We start from the raw sequence: 25334 nt of genomic DNA, 5'->3' as shown, positions 1-25334 counted from the left end.
AACTGGAGACATGCAGAATTAGTGGCCTCTTTTGAAAATGTCCCTGCTTGTGCTTAAACTGGCTGAGGCACCCTCCCCCCAGGCCCTGCTGTAGCCGTTCAGATCCCCAGGGACGCTCCTGCTATGCGTTCCGAAGACGGGCAGCAGGGTTTTCTCATTGGGGCCCCAGACTTCAGGCCCCTGACAGCTGGATGTTTTGCCATGGTTTTTTGTTTTGTTTCGTTTGCCAAAGTCCGCTGTGCATCGGTAGAACAGGGACAGCCTGGGCAGCAGCAGAGCCAGCTTCCCCCACACCGTCCTGCCAATGTAGAGGGCTGCTTTTAAGGCCAAGAAGGTCCCACACTGTCCCCCTTTAGCAACAGCAGCACGGAGGGTGGGTGGAACAGATAGAGATGGAATTAAAGAGTAGTTTGTGCAGAGTGGTTTGCAATGTCCCGAGCAGTGGGGCATCTGCTCCTTCCCTGGGGTGAAATATCCCACTCTCTTTGAGAGCTCCCTGCTGGGACATGTCCCCGGATGTTCAATGTAAATTTCCCTTTCTGCTCATTGTTCCCGGCTGATTCTCTCCACGGTGCCACCCTCGATAATTCTTCTGCTTCCTTTGTGTTTTAAACTGGCATAGGGTTAGTCCAGCCCCCTTTGATGCCGCTGCACCGAGCTTGCATGTGTGTATGAAGCTTTTCAAAGGCATGAATGGGAGGTGGGATTTCCAGATGCAACAAAGTGATTTAGGAGCACTGGTGCCCTTGACTTTCACTGTGCTCCTAAGTCACCTTGGTGCCGTTGAAAGCAGGGCCGGCTCTAGGATTATTGCCGCCCCAAGCAGAAACAATTTTGGCTGCCCCCTCCCCCCCCGTTTTTTTCTTACCCCACCCCCGGCCCCGCCTCAGCTCCGCCCCTTCCCCAAATCCCCAGCCCTGCCTCCTCCCCCCAGGCTCTCAAGCCTAGGAGGGAGGGGAGAAGCCGCTGCCACTCGGAGTCTCCCCCTCCCTCCCAGGCTCTCAAACCTGGTAGGGAGGGGGAGCAGCGGCGCGCGAGCGGCAGCAGCGGAGGTGAGCTAGGGCGGCCGGGGCACATTTTTAGGGGCGGCATTCTGGCGCCGGCCATGCTGCCCCTAAAAATGTGCCGCCCCAAGTACCAGCTTGTTTTGCTGGTGCCTAGAGCCGGCCCTGGTTGAAAGTATCACTCGAGGCTCCCAGCTCTCACTGATTTTCAATGGAAGCTGGACTCCTTATCTGTCCTTTGTGTCCTTTGAAAATCTCCCCCTGAGCTCCTTTAACCTCTTTAAATATTTATCTCCTAATCGTTTTGAATAAAGGGTCAGGTTTTTTACATCCTTCTGCTCTTTTGTGTCCCTTTTAAGGAGGCAGTTGCTATTCCAGAGACCCCCTTGCCATATATTACAGCAGTTGCTAGCGTAAGTGCTTTTTTTCTGTTTTTGGAGGTTTGCACAGTCAGTGCAGATCCCTGTTGCATCAGCACAAGGGGCAAAATGTCCCTTGCCTGGTATTTTATTACTATACAATAGACCGGTAAACTTTTTTTTATATAACACCTAACTACAGGGCAGGTGTGAGCAGCAGCTTGATCGGCTCATGCAGCTTTAATTGACTTAGCCGTGCTTTCGCTTCTTTGCCCTGAGTTTGCCAAACTGCTTGTTTGTTTGTTTGTTTGAAATGCATAACATAAGCATGTCTGACTCCCGTGCCTTTATGGATCCATTTGTTTCCTCGCATTCAGTAATCATAATACATTGCATTTATGTAACAACTCTTAGTAAGGACATTAGAGTGCTTTGCGCACATTCTGTCCAAGTAATTGGCCGTCTCTTACTGTATGTATATAGAGCGCCTAGCAGAGGGCAGCCCAATTTTAGTGGTAGCCCCTCAGGGCTACCTTAAGAAGAGTACTGTGTCTGTATTTAAGTGATAAGTGTCTGTATTTGGAACTGTTTCATTGGCTCCAGTTGATAGACTCAGTAATATGTGTTTTTTTTTTCTAAAAAATGTGGCCTAAATTTTTTTGAAAGGGACTAGTGATTTTGGGGGCCTAACTTGAGACAGTGTAAAGGGGCCTGATGTACAGAAAATACAGAGCGCCCGCCTCCGGAAAATCAGATTTCTTTAAAGTGTCTCAAAAAATCCCGAAAATCACTAGTGGCTTTTGAAAATGGAGGTCTGTAGAAGGCACATGCTGTTTGGTCCAAATGGGTCCATAATACACGTTTAGTAGAAAACTTTAATTATGTAGGAACTAGTCCACTTCCTTGTGCTACAAATACATTTTTTTAAAGCCTTCCATAAAAGGTTTTCCTCCCCACCCCCCTTAAAAAAACAATTGCAGAACGGGCAAGTTAAATACATGCAAATGGTTACTTTGAAATTATTTTTCTGCAGCATGCTCATAAATCCAGCAAATTAAACTACAGCTGATTCTCTGCCCAGAGCTCATGCTTATGGTGACTCTGATTGTTCATATTGCAGAAGCATCTAGGGCCCCAGTCAGGGTTCAGGGCCTCTTTGTGCTAGGGGCCAAAACAATGGCAATCTGTGCTTCAGAGAGCTCACAATCTACGGTTAGGACCAGGTGCAGCAGGTGAGTAAAGAGACAGCTGGGGGTTGGGTGGAGTGATGCAAGCTGAAGGCCAATTGTCCTAGGTAGCTTTGAGTTGGTATTGGATTGTACGGTACGTTTGGTTGTCGGGTGTCTTTTAAAAATGTGTGCTCGTTTAAAAGCTAGAGTTAAGATTAGATGATTGATACAGGTACTTGTATAGACCCCAATAACTTTAGTATCTGAACGGGGGTTGGGAAGTCTTATTGTCCCACTTCTACAGATGAGGAGCTGAGCCAGAGAGAGACCGAGTGACTTGCCGGTGGCAGAGCACCTGCTTTCCAATCCAGCAGCGTAGCCACAAGATCATCCATTTCCTAAGCAGGAGGCTGTGGTCCCTCATGCATGGGAAATATATTCTGTTTGGGTGCGGTCTTCTGTTTGTTCATTGGCTATTGAAGTTTGCATTTGACACAGATTTCTAAGGGCTGGGCAGTGTTCCTTTGCAGAATGCTCCTTCGGACGCTAGGCAGGAATGCTTATCGCGTGCTGCGGGTAAGAGCCCTCCTCTCCCCCAAATAACCTTAAGACCTCCATGTGCTCTAACGAAGACATCTGAGCCATCTAATGGGCACTCCGAGCAACCTCTAGATGGGGAAGGATCACTTCAAAAACCATGCTTGCAAGGGACAAAATGTGAATGCCTGGTGGGCATGTCTGCTACCCAGAGGCTATACAGCATGGGGCAACCAGGGGACCCACCATGCTCATCTCTTTGGAAAACCACGTGTATAGGTGTCTGATTGAGTGATAAGCTGGGAAATCTAGCCCTGCATGTGACCCTTGCTGTAGGCACAAGACTATGGGATGTCTGTGTGTACCTGGAGGCAACAGCAGCATTGGTGGTACCCTGGACGCACCAGTCTCTCAGTGGCGGCTGGGCCGTTGTGCTTTTTCATTTATTTGTGTTTTTATTGGAAGCTCATTCATTTTTGGTTGTCGCCCTGCAAGCAGGAGGCTGCTCTGATGAATGACCCCCATGGAGTTCTGTTCCCAAGGCACCCAGGCTTAAGGCAGGCCTTCAGTGGACATCACTGTATATCAATACTACTCTAATTGTCCATGACATATAGTCTTGGCTTTTCTCCCAGACAGTCTAAATTAATCATACACTTCTGCTAGAGTAAATAGTCTATTCGATGGGATGTTATAGGGTTACAGCTCTTCCCCGCCCTTCCAGGAGCTTCTTTCTGTGCCTCTAATTTTCCATGTAGTTTACATACTAATGAGCTTCTGTGCAAGCGCACCTGGTGGATGTGTGAGCCAAGCAGGTTCGCAAGCACAAAGTGCCCAGTGTTGCCGCTCACTCTGAGGCGGAGTGGATTTGGCAGAGGAGAGGATGTAGCCGGGGGCCAAATCCTTCAGCTTCTCATTCGCTCGGGCAAAACTGCCATTGACTTTGCCGAGCAGTTTGGCTGAGTGAGGAGTGAGTCTGAGCGAAGCCAGAGCATCGGGGGTTTGCTCAGTATTTGCAAGAGCTCCAGGCACCAGCTGAGAGAGTCGACGGGAGAACAAAGACCTGGAGGCTCTGTGCACCAGAGTTCCAAGCTACGCTACCCATGCCCCCCCCGGAACCCTGCCAGTGCCTCCGCAGGACCTTCAGAGCAGCAGGCTGGAGTCAGATCCTCTCCCATCTAAGGTGTATGTAGCCTCAGATTTCAGCCGGCCTCCTCGGTCATTCAGGGCCATGGCCTTTGGGCCAATAGTCATGCTGCTCTTTACACCTGGGACAGTCTCTCTTTGTCCTCTCTCCTCCTTCACATTCCTCTTCAGTCAATTCCTCACAAACCTTCCCCTCACCCCTTCTGCACAGTTGTCTTCTCTTGTGTTTGTCAGGGATCCTGTCTCCTCTCTCTGTGTAAGGTGCCCTGTACATTCGTGGCTCTCTCTAAACATCTAATCATGACATTAAAGCTAGGGTAGTGGTGTGACCCTCAACTCCGGTATTTGCTCTGTACCCAAATCACAGTGTTAAAGGTTCAGTTGGGCCAGACTTACAAAATCAACATGTTAAACATATAATGTTAAGACAAGCTGTAAATAAAATAGTAAATTTCTAGCAAAAATACAGGCTCTGTTATTTCAGTGTTACAAAAAGCAAAAACCCACTCAGGCTTAGCAAACTCACACTTGCAAGTGTGCAAAGTGCAACATTAACGCTCATTTCCAAAGGCAAACGAAATGTGATGCCCCATAGGGAGATGTGGCCCACCGAACTCTCTGGGGGAGGCAAAGACCTGCTGGATTTACTCAGTAGCCAATGGACAGGATCACTTGCCAGCCAGGACTTCTCTAAGGTGGACAAAAGTTTCTCTTTGGGGAATATACACACAGTTACGGAGAAAGTTATCAGCTGGCTACATGGGCACATGGAAGCCTCTGTTATGAATGATGGCCAAGAGACAAGGCCTTTCAGGTTGAATAGGACCAGTTTTGTTCATCAGCAAATTAAAAATTTGTAACAACCTGCATTTTGGTGTGGGGGGTGGCAGTGGAATTCTTTTCCACCGTAGGAAAAAAAGCTTCACAGCTGGCAGCTTGTTTCTGGTCACGATCCCAACTGGAATAAAGAGCGAGTGCTGCATAACTTTCATACGGTCCTTCAAGGTGGTGAACAGGTGCATGTTGAGATACAGACGCCCCAGTCTCCAGGCAGGGGGAGAATCTTATCACACGCAGCAGCAGAGAGTGGAGCAGTCCAGTTTGGCGGGGTTTCCTGCATTCCCTGCCTTCTTGTTCACCTTGGGCAGCAACAGGACAAAGGACATGGCCAAGGCACAATGGTAGAAGCTATGCACATAGGTGTAATCCCACTCCTGCAACCAAAGAGACCGTCAGTGAGAGTTTCCAGTGCTGGAGGATTTGGGTCCTCTCTGGGTTCAAGATTTTCACATCTCTGAAATTTTAGTATATTTCATATACACCCAGGACAGATTTAATCCCATGGTTCTCTGCCCTGGGACCCCATTCAGCCTTTTTCCCTTCACTTAGTGCTTTGCTATTTGAAATTCAAGCTGTGCTGCTTAGTTGCGATTGGTCAAATAAATCACATGGTGTTATTTCTGTTCCCTGACTGGATGAGCAATGCTCTTATAGGGCCTGATCCAAAACCCACTGAAGTCAGCAGCAGTCTTTCCATTGACTTCAGTGGACTTTGGATCAGACCCATCAGCAGATTTCTGGTGTGAATGCTGCTGCAGGAACCAGATTTAAAACGAGTTCTCTGCCACTGTACTACATTTAGCTCTCTGCTGATGCTTGGATGTGCATGCTGAAAGGTTGCACTCTGAGGGCCACTCATGCTAGTAAAGGCCAGTCACATGGATGCTCACAGAACGGGAAAACAAAAGAGAGGTGGACTGTTTGTGGCACTTTTTGCTGAGCTCTGGCTGGCTGTTGCTGCTTGAGCCTCCTGTGTGGGAAGCTCTGGAGATGTGCCGTGTGCAGTGTCACAGAGATACCAGTATGGCTTGAGGCTCTGAGATTAAGAGACCATGGGATAGCATCTAGCAACTCACTATCAACGCCTTTTGAATCATCCTAACGGCCAGAAATTGCAGTACCTCTCACCTAAGATGGTACAGCAACCTTCAACTGCTTTGGTATGCCTGAACTTAGACCCAGTATTGGCCAATCCCCACAGACATGGAATATGCCCTCATGAGGCTGGTCTCTGGTGTAATTTCACCCTTATGGTGTGAACATATTTGCTACTCGTGGTCTCCCACAAAGGAGCTGTGTCCAAATAGGCTCACAACTACCTGACCCAGTGTGGTTTGCCTCCGTAACAAGACCAAGTTTCCAAAAGAGATTGGCTTCTATTCTGGCCAGGATGAATGCAGAGGACTTCTGAAAATGGGACCTTTATTCAGGTGCCTCAACGAGAGCACCGAGCTCTTTGGAAAATCTCGCCCTTCGAGGAGCATCACTGAGAAATGCTCTGTGTACACGGCCTACCCGTCCCCTCTTCTTTCACCATGTTACAGGCCATCTGGGCAATACTGGCCACGCCCACCACCCCAGGAATGAGATCCTGAGACCTCTGCCTCCCTTCAGTGTTGAAAAAGGGCTTCCAGCCTTAAACGGGCAACGGTGGAAAAGTAAAGTGGATTTAACGCCGGCAGATTTGCACATTTCCCTGCTCTTGAATGAAGTGTTTCATTACAGTGCTTAGGAGAAGCTCAAGCAAAAGGAAGGAGGAGATTGTGGATGGGGGGGAGGGGAATTTGTGCTAAGTGACACTTTTACGTTCTGCTAGAAGTTGCAATTACTTAAAGCTTTGAAAAATAATCCTCTGGCATCCCTGAGAAGTCGTATCGATTTGCTCCCAATGCACAAAATGGCAGTAACACAACAGCTGAACACAGGCTCAGCTAGAGGCTGTGTCAAGAGTGTTATCTTATTCCTCTCCCTTTCCTTCATGGACATTGGTGACGTGGGGCCTTCTATACAGGAAAAGAGTATATTCTACTGGTTACAACAGAAGATTTAGGGCCCAATCCAATGCCCATTGGAGTCAATCAGCGTCCTTCCTCTGAGTTCAGTGGACATTGGATCAGGCCCTTCATCAGAACTCCTGGGTTCTGTTCCTCACTCTGACACTGATTTGTGTTTTGACCTTTGGCTAAATCACACATGGCCAGATTTTCAAGAGGCCCCCCCACCGGAGAAAATTGTGAGCTGTCCACAGACAACTGGAAAAAGAGGCAAAAAATCTTTATCAACTAAATTATTCGCTGTCAATTCTTTGCCCAACTCTGGTTACAATTAATAGATAGAGGCCTGCGCAGATACAAAATTTGTATCCACATCCGATCTGCAATCTGCAAACATAGTTCATGGATATCCGTGGCTATAAAGCGGATATCTGCAGATTTGCAGGGCTCTATTGATAGACCAGTTTTTCTCCTTTCAAAGCTGTTCAATGCACTGGGTGGAAGGCATTCCCGTGGGGAGCTGCGTGAGAGGGTGGCATGCCCACAGTGAGAAGCCATCAGTTTAAATAGTCTTGTTAGCACCTCTAGCAGAGCTTCCCCGGGCACGGTGGTGCAGTGAGTTAGGGCACGAAGGGTTGGATCCATGAAGGGATTTAGGCGTTGCAATACACAGTGTCGCAGAGCCCACCTTTTAGATGCTTAGAAAACAACACTGCGATCCACAAAGCCTGAGTGAGGCACCTAGGAGCCAATAAAATGCATGGGGAAGATAGGGGCCTTAGAATGCAATCCACAAAAGCCAACGCGCCAGGTGGGGAGCTGCTTAAGCTAGCCAATGGGAGATACCGACAAGGAAGGGAATTGAACCTGGGTTTCTGAGAGTCCAGGTGAGCACTCTAACTGCTGGGTAGTGGCCCCACCCCTTCCTCCTTCAGCAGGATTTCGTATGGGGCCCAATCCATTACGTGGCCTCTGCGTATGTCTACTGGATCGGGCCCCACACATGATTTAGGCAGATGAATACCCGGTTTCCCCTGGTTCGTGAGTTGCTCTGGGGCTTAGGCGGGAGATAGGTCTCCAGACGCTTAGGGTGAGGCAGCCACACACACATTCAGAGGCAGTAACATGGGCACCAAGGGACCTTTCACCTGACACTTAGGTGCCGAGTGAGTTTGGGGGCGTACAGGGTTTGGCGGGAGTCTTGGGGATCGCAGGGAGCCAAAACAGGGATGTAGGCCCCTAAACCACCACTCAGCACAGTGTCTGCTCAGGTGAGCCTCTGGCAGTGGTTTTTATATGTGAAAAAGACACCTGTCCGCTGGCACCTGGACTAAGACTAAGACCCGCTGACTAGGCAATAATTTTAGATGAATTCTGGCCTGGGCTGTATTTGAGCCAGAGATCCTCTTACCCTGGGAATATCCTTCACACCCTGTCATTATCACCGTAATTTATTGTGCAAACAGGTACCTCAAAAAAGAATCTCAGCATGAGTGCTAACGCCCCAAAGCAGAAGCCTGGGCCTATCTGTTGCGTGTAGACGCTCTTGTCTGGGTAGAGGCCTCTCTTCTCTTTCATCTTCTGCAGCTGGAAGGGAACAGAAAGCATATGAAGCCCTTTCACCCCACGTTCAGTGTCGTCGTTCAGCTTCTGAAAGATCCCATGCAAGTAAAAAGCAAACCAAGCAAAACTTCTGATCGTGACTGGCTGGTGGGTTACTCTCTTTGATCCTAAAGCTCTTAATGCCTGGGACCAGACCAGAGGTTCACTTGAGCAGAGACTATGCCGGATAGTGGACAAAAATGTCCTCTGATTAAAACACCAATCCACGTATTCATTTGTGATCGAAAACAGGATTTTAAAGCCAGCGCTTTGGAGCTGAGAGGTCCCCAGTGCCCTGGAGATTTCTGCCAGAGGCACTGACTATAATTTGGGCTTTAGAAAGTGAACAGGATAACTGAGAAGCAAGCATCCCATCCTCGTATGCAACTGCCCACAGGAGTGCCATATATTATTCTAATGCCAGGATATTCTTCATCATTCTCTTTTCATGGGTCTTTCACTGCCGGGCAGGTGGGTCAACGGACTCCATATGTCCATGTCCCATCTTCATGGTGGCCAATCCATTGAATAGCTTCCCGCCATGAAGATTGAACGTGGACATATGGAGTCTGCTGACACACCTGCCAGGCAGTGAAAGACCCATGAAAAGAGAATGATGAAGAATATTCAACATGGCACCTGTAAGAGAGACGTGTTTGGTTTGAAGTTTTCACAGGTCCATGGGGAATGAGGCAGTCTGGGTGAAGGGCCATCTTTATCTCGAAGGTATATTGGTTTTTCAGGGTTGGGGTGTGAGGCCTCTAAAATGTGCATGGAGAACAGTACGCTGGGGATGGGTGAGCCATGAGATTTCTCTGGGTTGGGCAGGAGGCTGGTCTTGTGTTTAAGGCAGTGGACTGGGATTCAGGAGATCTAGGTTCAATTCCCATCTCTGTCACAGACTCCCTGTATGACCTTGGGCCAGTTACTTAGTCCTCTCTGTGCTTCAATTCCCATCTGCAAAATGGGGCTGGCTGCTGCATGTCTAGCTGTAAGTCTTTGGGCCAGGGACTATGTGTTTGCATTGTACAGTACCTAGTACAATGTGACTCTGATCTTTGTTGTGGCTTCTAGGGGCTCTACAGTAATACAATAAATACTAATAAAGGCGTATTAGCTCTCTGCAGGGTTTTAGGTGAAGGTTAGTGACATTATTAACTTGGGACCTGGCTCACTGAATTTCCCATGATGCTTGATGCTTACACAATCTATGTTCTATCAACTTTACTCACACACACTCACTCTCTCTCTCTAATAACTCTGCATCCGACGAAATGGGTATTCACCCACGAAAGCTCATGCTCCAATACGTCTGTTAGTCTATAAGGTGCCACAGGACTCTTTGCTGCTTTTACAGATCCAGACTAACACGGCTACCCCTCTGATATCTAATAATTCTGACACTCTCTCTAATAAATCTGACCTGTGGCAATCTATGTTTTGCGGCATGATATGCCCTTTGTAAGGCCACTGTTTTCTAGTTACCCCCAGAATTTGGAAACCACGTGCTGTAGCCTTAAAAGAGAATCAGGCCTGTGTTTGTTCAACCAGAATTATGGCTCTGCGGTACCACCTGTTTTTATGCAAATCTTCCATTGATTTCAGGGCAATTCACCAGACCACACGACCTCCTGGTTATTGTAAAAACTCCATGAATATATTCTTGATGACTAGAAACATAAGAACATGAGATCCGCTAGAGTGGCTCAGACCAATCAAATCTGGCAATTATCACAAAAGCTTTTTGCTACTTGCCCGCTTTCCGTTTTCATTGAACAAGAAAAGCTATTTATTCGTCTCCTAGAATAACTCCATTTCCCTGCTGAATCCAGCCCCAGTGTCATAATGCACAGCAGACTTTGGTTTAGAAAAGAAAATTATTCCCCCTGCAGTGTCTTCTCTGTAGCTTGAAAGCTTTACTGGGAAATTCCCAATCTGTTCTTTGATGGTAGCCTGAGAGGTGGGTACAAGCAGAACTCAGGGCTTACGTGGGACTGATGTGGTGGATAGAACTCGGCAGCTCTCTGTCCAGAAGTGACTTTTAGCCCATGTAAAGTGGCCAGCTTACCCATTTCACGGTTATCACAAGGACGGCCGTCCCGATTGGTCCCGAGTAGACGCCATATCCCCATCGGTCATGGTAAATCCTCACGGCTATAGTGAGCACGCCGAACATCACAAAGGTCGATCTTTTAGGCTCATCGAACTCTGCCAGAGCTGCAAGGCACAAACCAAAGGGAGGATCAGATCATCTAATCTTCCATTGCTTTGATTTTCCTCCAGATACTTGGTGTTTCTACAGCACCTTCCATCCAAGGGTTCACTTTGGGCTAAACATGGCTGACGGAAGCCCTGAGAATTTGACCCTAACCCCACCACATCTCTATTAGGTTGGTATTATTATACAGTGCATGGGGAAAGTGAAGTATAGAGAGGCAAAGTGGCTTGCCCAAGGATGGGCAGGAAATCTCTGGCAGAGTTGGGAGTAGATCCCAGATCTCCTGACTCCCAGGCTCTCTGAGGGGAAAAAAAAGGTAATTTAATGTCTCATGAAAATGTTCTGCCCAGCAGTTCATTTCCTTCCTTCCTTCTCAACCGAGGCCAGCTTTAGTCAGAGGTGAGAGAGGCACCTACAGTGCTGCATCTAAGATAGCATCGAAGAGCACTGAGATCACCAGAGCTACTTGCCTCCAGGCAAGCAGGGGTTAAGGGGAGGTTAGCAGCACACCTGCGAAGCTTTTGCACAGAGAGTGAGATTCGAGCTGCAGACAGGGCTTTGGTGCACATTCTGGTGCAATGGGGACATACTGAGATTCCTAAATGTATCTTACACAGGGGACACCAACTGCTGTCCAAGAGGATGGTGATCAATTGTTCTCCACGTCCGTTGAAGGTAGGACGAGAAGTAATGGGCTTAATTTGCAGCAGGGGAGATTTAGGTTAGATAGTAGGAAAAAGTGTCTAACTTCAAGGGTAGTTAAGCTCTGGAACAGGCTTCCAAAGGAGGTGGTAGAATCGCTTCCATCGGAGGTTTTTAAGAACAACTGTAAAATGGAGCGATCTAAGACCAGCTAGTTCTAAAGCACCTGGCCCTCTCTGCACGCAGAACAAACAGGGCTAGGAATATTCATCCAGTCTGATGGCCCACTCAATGCTTTATAATATTTCACGTGGCGGCTTTCCCAGCTGACAAACTGCCCAGGATCGGATCAGTTAGCACTGTGTAGCTGGCTACCTCCTTCCCCCAAGTCATCAATTACAGACCGAGAGAAGCAGTAGGAAGCTGGCCTCTGACATTTTCTGCTTGTCTGTCAAAACAATTAAAGTTTGGAACGGCACAAGACTGCATTGTATTGTACTGGGCAGTGGCACAAAGGGGATATTTCCCATTGTCCCACATGGTGGCATGACATAATTGTGATTATTATTAATTATTTGTATTACTGTGCTGCCTAGGGGCCTGAGTCATAAGCTAGGACCTTATTGTGCAAGGTGCTGTACAAACACAGACCCACTAACAATATTAGCCATGATGATAATTTCTTCCCAGTAAAGTGCTATGAGGAGATCCAACTGCAGAAATCTTGTTAATAGTTTAGGCAGAACTTGGGCCCATCTAGTTCTTTAGTACCCTAGCATGAGACAGGCCTTGCTGTGTTATCTGTAGGGAATATAAACTGCACGATTATTTCAAACCCACAGCTGGGCAGACAAGCGCTCACATGGCTCAGAGGTCTCGTGTGTGGGGCTTTCCAAGGCACCTTTGCAGAAAGAGACGAAGGGTAAAACTTTTCAAATGTCTCAGAGATTTAGGAACCTAAGTTCCATTTTCATAAGTGATGCAGGCACTCAGGAGCCTGCGTCTCATTGAAAGTCAAAGGGATTTAGGCTCTTAAGGGACTCAGTCCCTTTTGAAAATGGAAATTAGGCTTCTAAATCAATTAGAGTGGCCAAATTTACTGACCCTCCGAGACACATACAATAATCTTCAGAAGTTCAAGAGCCACAAGATACGCACAACCAGCCCCAGGGGGTGGCGCCTGCCGGGGCCTGGGGCTTCTGCCCCGATGGCCACCTGCGGGGCTAAAGCGATTAGACACCCCTCCATGCAGGGCAGAAGCCCCGAGCCCCCCCCGCCCCGTCTGGTAGGCAGAGAATGGGGGTGTGTGGAGGGGGAGCTCCGCGAGCCGGACTTTAACCGCATGCGGCTCACGAGCCACAGTTTGGCCCTGCCTGACTTAGACACTTTTGAAAGGTTAAGATTTCCACCGCTCCCATTAATTTCAGTGGGACTTGTGTTGCTAAATTCCCCTAGTTGACTTTGCAAGTGCCAGCCAAACTCTAGAGGTTTCAGGGGGTGGTGGTTGATTTCACTTTCCCAGGAGATCCTGGGGAACGACGTAATATTCAGTTTTCCAGGCGGACACGCCAAGGCACTTGAGACAATTGAGCCAGTGGTTCAGCCGTGGTAGGATCTCTAGCTTCCTCCTTATTCTCTTCACTTTGAGCCCTCCGCCCTAACGACTTTGCACCATCTTCTACATGTGATCCTATAGGACTATTCTGGCCCTGTCCACCCTAAGATCTGAATCCTGTTAACTAGCTCTGGATGCAGCATAAGCTGCACAGACACCTGCTTGAAGTTTGGAACCTTGAAGTCGCCAATGCAAGTAAATTATTAGAGGCTTTTGTTTAGCACAGAATCAGGTAATAACTGATTAAAAGTTATGGCTCCCAGTGGGCTCCATGCGTTTCCAGCTTACCCAGCTGTGTTATGGCTGTCCTGGATTTGCATTCCAGGAAACATGCCCAAGGGTCTGGACGTATGCACATGTGTGTTCAATCTTTACAAGCAACACGGTGAAAAGCTATCCCGCATTTCAGTCACCACACCTTCTATGTCCTTGGATCACATTTTTACAGGGATAAATGTCCGCATTTTAATTTGTTTCCCTGCTGGTCAATAGTTTAAACCTCTTAGTTCTGATTTTTTTGTAAAATTCAATAATAAAGCAATCAAGTTCAACCTAGCTGCAACCAGCCAAGATATATAGATTAAATCTCACTTACCTTCAAATTGCTATAGTCTAGTGGAGAGTGGCCCTGGAATCTTATTTGCCTATTTTTTCAGTCATCACTATGGAGAGTTCAAACATGATGGATAGACTAGGAACCAACTGAACCCTTCCCTTGATACTCCAACTGTTGTTGAGCTCAACCATATTTGTGATTAACTTTTCCCACACTCATTTTAACATACAGAAGGTTTATCATGTTCCTTGTTGTGGGGTGAAGTACTCCTGTCCCCCTCTTCTGTGTAAATGCTGCATAAGCTCTGGATTCCTTGGCCTTGAAAGGCCATGGAAAGCAGGGATTGGCCAAGTCATCCTTCCATCAAAAGAGACCAGAGAGGTGGGGATAAAATGGTCTCAAGGCACGTTGGGAATGTGACTGTGTAAACTCTCACTTGAGCATTGGGAAGGTTGGTAGAGTTGAGTGATTTGTCAGTCGTTCATGTGAATCAAGGAAGAGAGTATATATTCTAGAGCTGGTTGGAATTTTTTGAATGAAACATGTTTTTGTTGAAAACTGGCCTTTTTGCCAAAATCAGAAATTCTTGTGAAAAAGTTTTTTCAAAGAATGTGTGGACAGTATCGGAGAGGGAAAATTTTGTCTTTTGTTTTTCTTCATTTTTTGTTCTTTTTTTTTTCTTTGCCCTTTCTTTTCCCTTTATGGAAAAAGGAAAAATAAAGCAGGGAAATGGGAAACATGGGGGGGAAAAGGAAAAAATTAAAACGCTCAAAACCCACAGATTTTAAATAAAAAAGGGTAACAAGGTATTTTTTCCATTTCCCAACACGCTCTGATATTTCCTCACAGCCAAAATCAGGCCCTGACAAACCAGGGGGATTTATTTGTTAGAAGAAATTAGTTTTGATTTGCTTATGTATGTTTGCCAGAGTTTGAAGAAATGAGCCCTGGCATAAAAAGATGTGCTTAGGAGTTGATAATGGTGGTGGACATCCATCTGTGGGCTTCTTGGCTTCCAGGGCGAGGAGTGTGGTACAAATACCTAAACAGACCTGTCAAGAATCAGTGCTTGTCTCCAGATCCAGAGCTTTTCCAGCCACTCTTTAGGACAGGTACTGTCTATTTGTTCGGAGTTTGTACAGCACCTAGCACAATGGGACTCTGGCCTGTGATAATAGGCCTGAGGCCCTAGCACAATTCAAATCATAGGAATCCACAGCTTGGGTTGGGTTCCGTAAGGGAACATCTCAAAGTTGGGTCCGATAGTCGGGGGTCAGAGGAGACAGCATCTCTCTCATGACTGAAGCACACTAACCAGTGTGACACAGACACCAATGAGTCCTGTACCTAAGACACCAACCCACAAATATTGCAACATGTTAAGAACCGATAAAGACTCTTGCTTACCCATCAGTGATACCCAAATGGACAAAGCCGTCCCGTAGATGCTGAAATACTCCAGGATATCATATCGCATGAAACACAGCACTGACAAACCAGGTCCATCACATGCATGGTAAATCTATTAAAAAGGATAATACAAAGGCATGTTACAAATGAAAACATGACCATTAAATTCGTTAGTTTCCATTGTATCTTTGCTCCTTATCAAGCCATAAAGTCTTGATTCAAAGCCCGCTGAAGAAAAAAGGAGATCCCTTTGATTTCAATAGGTACTGGATCAACCTTAAGGGTATGTCTGACACTGCAACTAGAGGTGTGGCTGCAGTATGTGTAGACATACCTGAACTAGCTAACTCGAATAACAATAGTAATGAAGCCGCAGCAGCGTAGGCTAGCTGCTCAGATACATAGCCAGGGTCTTGGGCAGGCTTGAACAGCCCAGATCAAATGTCTACATGTGTTGCAGTCACATCTCTGATTACAAAGTAGACATACAGTAAGTCAGCGGTCCAGTCAGGACCAGAACCCAGGAGTCCTGATTACAGCTGGGTGATTAATTCAATAATTGATTCAAGAAATGTTGCCTTTATTCCTGTTTGCGAGTTGCCTGTAGACAAGCATCCTTTTCGCTAATGAATTCATTGTGAAAAATCGTTTGCTGAAAGTCTTGGTCTGCAGCTGATCTGTGAACAGCTCATTGCCGGAATCTGTGATTGATGATCAAGGTGTTTTGAATGGAGACACAGATTACATGGTGAGCTTCCTTTCCCTAACTCTTGGGATCATGTTTCCGGTGTGAATGAATTCAAAATGGGTTTTCTGGGTGAAATTCTTCCACAGGCAGGGATCAGCCCACAACTGAGCCTAAATGGGATTTACACTTTGTGCTGTTTCGCCGTATAAGGGTGAGTTTCAACCTCTGCAGCATTCCCTTAAAATTCACTGGTTCAGTGGACATTCCTGCCCGTAAACTCATTCGCTACAATATTTGCAAAATGTTTTCATACACAATTGACATGAGCACAGGCAAAGGAAATTCACTGGAAAAATCAAAGGCATATTTGTGGGAATTCTTTTGTCGTAAGTATTTGCCTAGCTCTAGTTTCTTCCTCTGACAACTAGACTCCACTAGGTCCCCTCTCCTGATTTGGTCTCTTACCCGTTTGGCAACAAATAGACCTTAAACCATGCTTGCTGGCGTTTCTCTCTGGGGATCCCAATATCGTTTACGGTGAGAATTGTTGCAAGTTCTTCCGCCCGTTCTCTTTTCTATGGCAGCTTTTGCCATTGAGATAACTCCCCCCCCCCCCCCCGCTTGGTGCTGGGCTTTGAGAAGGCTGGAGATGGGGAGGAGAGAGCTGGAGAGAGCATTTCTGGCTGAAGTAGAAGCACTTGTCTAAGATGGACAGATGCTTTCACTGGTCTGAAGAATTTCCTGTGGGGGAGTCCGAGTGGGACTATACAATGCAGCAGCTGCTGCAACACTGCATTGCTTGTCCTGACATACTCTGACCGTCCTGGCAGCTGTCTCCCTTTTCTTACATTTTAATATTTTGCATCTTCAGATTATTCTCTATGGGCCCAATCCACCTCCTATTGAAGTCCTTGGCAAGTTTTCTATTGGCTTCAGTGGGAGTTGTAATAGGTCCTAAAATGGTGCCGAATGTGTTTACGTGGCATGGTATAGTTTTATTAGCCAGTCTGGTAGGTTTTTAGATGCTAGAAGGATTTTTTCCCCCGGTTAACAAGGCTGGCCTTTATAGTGAGGGATGAGCGTGGTCCTGCGGATGGAGCATTGGATTGTGCATCTGGAGACATGTGTGCTACTCCTAGCTCTGCCACCGATGTACTTTGATGATGCTGGGTATGTCACTTAACCTTCCTGTGCCTGCGTTTCCCTACATCTGTAACATGGGCGTAACGATTCTTACTTGCCATTATAAAGCGCTTTGAAATCTATGATTAAAAAGGCTAAATATTATATTAGTTCAGTTATTGGGCATGGTGGAAGAAATCCAGTTCTGTTCAGGTTCTTATACCATGCTCATCCCCATGGTCTCTTAAAGGTAACTATGTCGATGATGCGAATGCTATTCTGTATAGTGAAGCAGTGTGTGTATATAATAATAGAGTGAACAGTTGTGCAAAGTCCTACTCACCTGCATGACTAGAGCAAGTGAATTCATTATTTCCGTGTGCGCATGTGAACAAAATAGCTTTCCTACCCCCATTATTATCATGGGAAGGGAGGGCAAATAGGTTTTCAGTCTAGGCTGGTACAATTTCAAGACTGTTCTGCCAGACTGGAAGGTTAATAATCATCTTTCTTGATAACTCTGTGGCATCTCCCTCAATCTTTCCTCTGCTACTCCATAAATCCCCCCTTTTCCAGCGTTAATTTACACCATAATTCAGCTACTGTAAAATCAATAATTCCACTGCATGCTTTTGTCTAAAATTACAAAACATCAGCTTACTTTAAATACAGTTTAAAACCAAAATACAGGATGGCCACTTACTAACTGTAACGGACAAACTGACAGACACTACCACACCCTAAATGTGCAATTAAGATAAAGGATTCAAATATATTTCCCTGTGATCACTGCTCTGTGTTACCATAAACTGAAGAATCTCATTCAGGATACTCAGGGCAATACACAGTGGGAAATGCATCCAATAGTGGATATTTTTCAGATACGCAATACGTTATGTTCCCTCCCAGTGTATGGTGTTTTCATAAGATTCCCATTAGTATTTCATAAAATTCCTGTTTGTTTGTTTGTTTGTTTGTTTTTAAATCTTTCAGCCCACTCGTATGTTTGTTTCCCAATGGAGACTCTGCAGAAAAGGGGTAAAATAGGACATTGCCAACGAAACAAACAGAAGGAATTCTTACCGCAACAAAGAACATAGTGAAGAAATAAACCATAGCTTCCATGTGGAATCTTCGCTTGGCTGCAATGCTGATGGTCGGGAGGAAGACGAGGCTGCTGATCGTTGGGAGAAGAAGCTTGGCAACTAATGAACCCATTGGGGGATGGGTGAAAATCACAGGAAAACTCGGAGGAATATTATTATTCAGAGGAATAAAATCTTTAAAAAAATCAGTAACAAAGTTGGTTAGAGAGGACTCAGAAGGACAGCATGGAGCAGCGCTAAGTGGGACTACAGAGTGTTGTGGAAACAGCTGTGGCAAGTGTGCTTTAAAATTTAAATGCCCTGATGCTGGGTTCGTTCTAGGTGATGTCAGCAGATGACACGTGCTAGCAGCTGAAGGGGAAGATGGCACAGCTGCTGACGGCTTGCCCTTTAAATGGTCTTCACATTCTTTCTTTTTTTTTTTTTTAACATTCCTGAAACGCATTGGAGCTCAATGGGGACAAATGCCCTGTACCACCAAGCAAAACACCCTTTGACACGTCTCACTCTTGCCCAGCATTTTTGTAAACAGGCTGTTATGGTGTCAAGAGAGAAGCAACATATATGGGTCAAGTTTTGTTCCCACTGACAGTAGCAGAGTGTACATATGTGTATTGGAAAGGAGACTAGGCCTCATTTGGGCCAGTTAGTGACATGGATTACATGCTGGCCCAAGAGGGTAAGGGGGCATAGGAATTCGGTTGTACCCACGCATGGGCCACGTGGACTTTGAATCCAGGAGCCCAGAAGTAAGCAGACTGCAGGCTTGCTTTTCTCCACCACCTCCCAGTTTGGCCGGGAATGGATGGATTAGCTCCACCTCCTCAACTCATTGGCCAGGCAGCGGTGTCAGCCTATGTGTACTGTATGTGCTGCTGGGATAGCCCAAGAGTAAATTACTCCCCGCTGCAGCTAGGAGGAAGCAAAGGAAGAATTCTGACTCAGAGGGGTGTCAGGGAGTCACAGTGCCCCCCCAGGGCTACTCTTAAAGTGGTGTTAGAACGGGTTGAAAATGTATTAAATAAACAAAAAATATTAACAAAGAGTCCTGTGGCACCTTATAGACTAACAGACGTATTATGCGTCTGACGAAGTGGGTATTCACCCACGAAAGCTTATGCTCCAATACGTCTGTTAGTCTATAAGGTGCCACAGGACTCTTTGTTGCTTTTTACAGATCCAGACTAACACGGCTACCCCTCTGATACAAAAAATATTGTTCGTTGTCACTTTGTGGATTTTTTAGGTTTTCCATCATTTTTGTTATTGAAAACTGAAAAAGTATGATTTTTGGTTTTCAAATAAACAAACCAATTTTTTTTTGACAAAAATGAAAAGTTTGGTGAGAAAATTTCCATTAGCTCAAAAAGCCATTTTTCCATTAAAAAAAAAAAGTTTTAAAGAAAAAACTGGGACCAGCTCTGGGAGGTGCGGTTTACATGCCACCCCCGCTCTAGCCCATTGCGTGTTAACATTCTGAGTAGTTTTCCATAGAAACCACTTACTTTAAAAGTATGGGTCACTTTACTCAATCTTAGTAGTACTTGCGTTCAGTTGAAATCATTGGACTGCTCTTGGAGTCAGGTAGAACTTGACAGAAGAAAGAGTGGCCAAACTTGGCCCTATGAGATGGCAACAGACCAGCTGTTTGTATTGCTTCTATCTGGCCTTAAAATCTATGAACCTTAAATGTACGCGGTCTGTGGAAAAACAATACATAGGAGTGTTTTTGTTGCTGACCTACAGCTTGTGTCCTTTTACTTATCTGAAGCTATTTAAGTTCCAGACTTAACAGTGGCCATAAGGGTGTGGACTTCCCTATGATCCACCACCTAGAAAAGAACATACCAGCCGCAAAGTCTCCTTCATTATTTTCTGCAACAAGCAGAGACCTATGATTGGCTGCAATCCTTCCATAATTTCTCAGGTAGGGTGTTAAGGCACACTAGTCATTCAATGGGAAAACCACACAGGATTCCAACAGGTAACAATCCGTTACATGTTCTTGTCTTGTCGTTTGTGTGTTCTGACCCAGTTCAAATTCATCCTGTTTCTTAGTAATGCCCTAAAGCTTTGCACCGTGGATCATATAGCATCTTAACTGCTGTCGATCTGTCTTAAATAGTGAAGCAGTAGAACTTTTCTGAAGGTAAAGAACTTCACCGGATCCCGGTGTGTTGAATAAAGCTGTATGAAAGGAAACCAAAAGCCAAGCAAACCTTGTGCTGCTAATCTACTCAGTGGCCTCTCTCGTTTATTATGGCTTTTTATTATAGCCCTGTGGCTCCCCTCCTAGCTTAATATCTTTTCCTTGGAACCTTGGAGAGATTCTCAGCATCTTTTCAGTCCAGCTGTTCTTGTGAAGCAAGGAATAGGAATGTAATGCTTGAGCAATAGTCCCTGTGGTTGTGGGCTCAAGTAGAAGATTGTGGGTCACGCTATGAGCTACCGTCTGTTTCTTGTACCGATAGGACAGGCTCTTTATCTCCCTGGAAGAGATCTTGCTGAAAGGGATGCTTGGAATGAGAGCCTTCTCTCTAAAACAATTTAGCCATGGTGGAAGGGGGGAGCTCGTCAGTTTGGATTAATGCATTCGCCTGCCCGCTTTGGAGGTCTATGTCCAAATCCTTTCTTAGGTTACAAGTGGAATGAGTTTGCTGGGTTTCATCCCAGTCCCCTCTTTGTTTGCATCACAGTAACCACCATCCAGCTTATCCTGACTGGCCATTTCTGTTCTGGAAAGGTGTTGGGGTGGCAGAGCAGCAGGCAATGCAGTCTGGGACTGACGTGCATTTGCAGGGCTGTGTGGGGTCGCAGACTGGCATGGTAAGGAGTGTTGTGCTCAGGTTTGAAGTGCATTGGGGGCCCAGGGAATGCTTTGGCAGACCTGTTTTCAGGAAGCTCGTTCAAAGTCTGCCCACACAATGCATGTGAATCCCCTGCTTTTATAAGTAATAAACTCACCACAAACATTTTAAAACTTACTAAATCTTCTCCAGTGTTCTCCTACCAGCCAACAAGGCAAAGCTGTAGGGGCGCACAAGCCACATGGTATTTCTGTTCCCTGAGATGGATGAGCATAATCCTGATAATCCTCTATCTAACCTCTCCATCCAGCTTTCATCACCATAGTACCTGGGTTGGAACAGTGTGAACGCTCCCAGAAAATGAATTTCACCACAAGGATCTAGATGAATTTTTGCCACGAGTATTTGGGCGTGCGAGCTATAATCGTGTTCTACATGAACATTTGTACTAGTGCCATCACACGAATGTTTGTGGGAAGCAAATTGTGCACCTGGCCAAAGTGAATTTGTTTAAAAATACGACTGAATATTTGTAGAATTATTTCCCCCCCCCCAAAGTAGTCTCTGCCCAAGCTCTACTTGGAACCCATTGGAAAGGAAGCCCAGTTGGCTGATGGATGCTGTAGGTGCCAGCCCTGGAAAGTGTTCTACCGAGCAATAAAAAGTACTATAGTTCTCAGAAGCAAGAAAACATTCCACAGGTTGTTGAATTTTTTTTTTTCACAGCTGCAAACCCTGGGCCTGGTGTTTGGTTTGAAGCCAGCACTTTAGGCACCAAGGGGGAAAAAAACACATCAGTTTGCACATGTGTTCCAGCGATTAACAAAAAAAAAAAAAAAAGGACACCAAAGAAAACAGCAGGGCTGGGAAGGCAGGTGGCTGGGTAACATCAGTAGTTGTAGCCCTGGGACTGCTGCTTAAAAGACCTTTGTTCAAACTACAGCCAATATAAAACAATGTGTTGGACACACAGGCCTTTCCAATGTAGATGGGAAATGTTCCATATGACAGAGGCTAAATTTTTTCTCTTTCTTAAACAAGTAGGCAATCTCAATGGATAAGCAAGTTTTCAGCTCATACACTCGGTACTCATGGAAAGCAAATTTTAGATTCATTTTCTGTGAGCATTTGCACCACTTAAACTCAGATACTAAGGTGATGAACGCAAGATGGAGTGATACACCCTTAGATAACATGGGATAGGCATGAAAATAAAATAGGGCAGTGGTTTTCCACCTGTGGTCTGTGGACCCCTGGGGGCCTGCAGACTATGTCTAAGATTTCCAAAGGGGTCCACACCTCCATTTGAAATTTTTTAGGGGGGTCCACAAATGAAAAAAGGTTGAAAACCACTGGAATAGAGGATAATTCCTGTGCAGCAAAGGCCTCAAACTCAGCTTAGGACCAAAATATTTATTTAGATCAGCCATACTCAGAGGCTTGAGGGCAGTCAGTGGTTCTTTAATGTGTCTCCTGTGGTTCTTTGCAGCACATGATATTAAAACACGTTGTGATTTAATTATTAACCAGTTTACGTTATTAACCTAGCAGGATGCTTTTACTATGTTATTAAACAATTTTAGTGGATAAAATAATAATACTTGGTCAGTCATTTTGCTGTGAGAATTATATATATATATATATATATATATATATATATATATATATATATATATATATATATATATATATATAATATATAATGAATTCACACTGCTGTGGCTCTGGCTTCTGAACCACTGGAGGCTGAGTATCATTGACTAAGGGTACGTCTATACTTACCTCCGGGTTCGGCGGAAAGCAATCGATCTTCTGGGATTGATTTATCGCGTCTTGTCTAGACGCGATAAATCGATCCCGGAAGTGCTCGCCGTCGACACCGGTACTCCTGCTCCGCGAGAGGAGTACGCGGAGTCGACGGGGGAGCCTGCCTGCCGCGTGTGGACCCGCGGTAAGTACCTTGTAGTTCGAACTAAGATACTTCGACTTCAGCTACGTTATTCACGTAGCTGAAGTTGCGTATCTTAGTTCGAACTGGGGGGTTAGTGTGGACCAGCCCTTAGATTGTAAGCGCATTGTGGCAGGGACTATGTATATAGAATAGCATCCTGATTTTGGTTGGAGTCTCTAGGCACTACCATGCTGCAAATAATTTAATATGTTGATGACGACGATAATGAGAGAACCATAGAGGGGCCTTCGTTGTAAGAGCGTTTCCTCTAGATTTTGAACACCTCTACAATAGGGGAGGTTGGGATCTGAATTTTGGTTCAGCCCAGATTTGGACCCAGTTGTTCACATTCCAAGCTCTCCCCAACATTTACGGGAGTTTGAGTTCTGGAGTCTGGGCTCAGGCCCATCTATTAAGAACTACAATGTAACCATCCATGGGGCCAGTTGCTCAAACTGGCTAATAACCCACCCCATTGGATTCCATGGGACTCCACATGTAATTGCATGGGAGTATGGTCCTTTCGGCGAGGGCCTTAGTAACTTGCCCCGCATAGCAGAATCTAGCACACACCATTGCAAGGTTTTATTAAGCCTTGTTGTTGCTCAATGTATTCTGCCAAGCATAAATATCTAATATCAGGCAGTTGGTGCAGATCCTCAGAGCAGAACGTGAACAGCTACCCTTCGACCAGTAGGTGGGGCTCTAGGCAACAGGAATTACTGTGGGTGATTCCTTTTGGTCTTCTACAGAGAACCATGTAGCAGCTGAATGCCTTGTGTTGAGATGCAATCCTGCTGTACTGCATGGACTCAACCACATTTTGGGTTGATTTTGCAGTGTCTTTGTTAGGAGTGATGGGTCCCTTCTCCCCCAGTACATCTTTCTTCTGTGCCCCCCCCTCCCCCCGGTCAATCAGGCAGAAGATCAATGTTATTTTGCAATATGGATAGATACGTTTGGAATTTCTCTAGACTTTCCTCTGTCTTTGCAAGACAGTTGTCTGGCTTTTCCATTTCTTCTCAACTCCAGCTGTCACATCTGTTTTCTTGGAATTTTGAAGCTTTGGTGTTCCAGTGAAATTGAATCTCCGGTTGTTCCTTAGGGAATGGAGCTCACTCTCATTCTGCTTCTGTTGTTATGTGTATCACATCTTCATAAACAAAGCATTGAGGTTTATTGGGCTTGCATCGTCAATCAGAAGTATTTCCAATCAGCTAAGTAGTAACTTTCTCTTTGGCTTTAACTTATATTAGAAAATAATCTTTTCCTGCCTCCCTGGAGAGGGGAACATAACAGTATCTGATTAAAAAAAATCTCTCATTACATACATCGCTCTTCGGGGCTCAGAGCCATTGCAAGCACCCGAGGTGTTTGTGGTACTTAATAAAAATATAATTTACATGCATGCTCCAGCACAAGGATCACCAGAAATACACAAGCTGACAGGTGTGCCTACAATGCATTCAGAGATCCTTTTTGCAGGCACAACTGTGAGCTAATGAACCTTGACTCCTGCTCTTGCCAGTTTCCCTTACACAGCTCTGCCAATGCACCTGTGTCCTTCTTTTTATTATTAGTGGAATAAATTGCCACTTAAAAACCTACATACCCTGGAAGGTCTGGCCTCACTCTAGGTAGCTTTAGTTGAATATCTGCCCTTTAAATCCCCCCTCTCCCCAATTCAATAAGCCTATTATGCAATCCGCTTTGTCTCCCTTTCTTAGGCACAGACCTTTTCCACGGTTCACTTTCCCCCACCCCATTCAGTGTCTTTTGTAATCATGGCAATTTGTCCAGGGGAGAGTGTTTTTTTGAGTCACAAAAGTTTTCTGTCACTCAGACACAGGGTCCTTGGAACCCCCTACTCTCCTTCCCCCAGCAAACATCATTAAACAAAAATACTCTGTGCAAACAGTACACACCACCTTAATAATGGTTCCACTTCATCCCCCCGATTTCCACATCCTTTGGCCATTGTTCAGTACGCTTGACAGCCACTGCTCAGGACAGACTGGCGCTGGGAAAGCGGAGGCGCAGCATCACAGTTATGCGGGGATCCAGGAATAGGATAGGGCAGGAGACAGGAGTAAGCTGAAAGGGCAGAGCTGGGTTGCCGGGGGAGATTGGAAGGCAAGAATTCAGATGCATTGGCAGAGCTGTGAAAGGGTGACCAGGACTGGGTTGCAAAGGGTATTAATAGATTAGGATTACCTACCCATGCTATTAATCACTCATTTTCAGGAGCCCCAAATCTACCCCACAATCCCCTGGGCGAAACTGTTCATTAGCGTGCCTACATGTTCCTGTCAGAGCCCTACATGTACACAAACCACTTCCTCACGAGGCTGGAGCCACCATCATTTTAGATGGAACTCACCATCCAGGGCCCATCGGCACTGCTTCTCTGTCAGCTGCAGGGGCTCGGGACCCTCACACACAGGTTAGGGATCCAGCTCCTGCAGAGAACAAAAGATCAGAAGCACAAATGTCTATTGTGTTATGCCCCCTTTGGCACTGTTGTGCCACCCCTCCCCTGTTCTCCTTTTGAAACCCCTGTCAGGGCAC

General features: G+C 45.8%; 1 protein-coding gene across 1 annotated transcript; it reads right to left on the bottom strand.

The window, feature by feature from the left end:
- Window positions 1-5282: 5282 nt before the first annotated feature.
- On the bottom strand, window positions 5283-18120 carry MYMK (myomaker, myoblast fusion factor). The gene is made up of 5 exons (XM_065419009.1): window positions 17986-18120; window positions 15090-15204; window positions 10720-10868; window positions 8520-8636; window positions 5283-5429 (listed from the first exon to the last, which is right to left on the bottom strand). Exons 1-5 carry the CDS (start codon window positions 18118-18120, stop codon window positions 5283-5285), a joined length of 663 nt encoding a protein of 220 aa, XP_065275081.1.
- Window positions 18121-25334: the final 7214 nt, after the last annotated feature.

This window comes from Emys orbicularis, chromosome 18, assembly GCF_028017835.1.
Source record: "Emys orbicularis isolate rEmyOrb1 chromosome 18, rEmyOrb1.hap1, whole genome shotgun sequence".
Classification (NCBI taxonomy): domain Eukaryota; kingdom Metazoa; phylum Chordata; order Testudines; family Emydidae; genus Emys; species Emys orbicularis.
The sequence above is the reverse complement of the archived record's forward strand: the minus strand, read 5'-3'. Positions and strand labels throughout refer to the sequence as shown.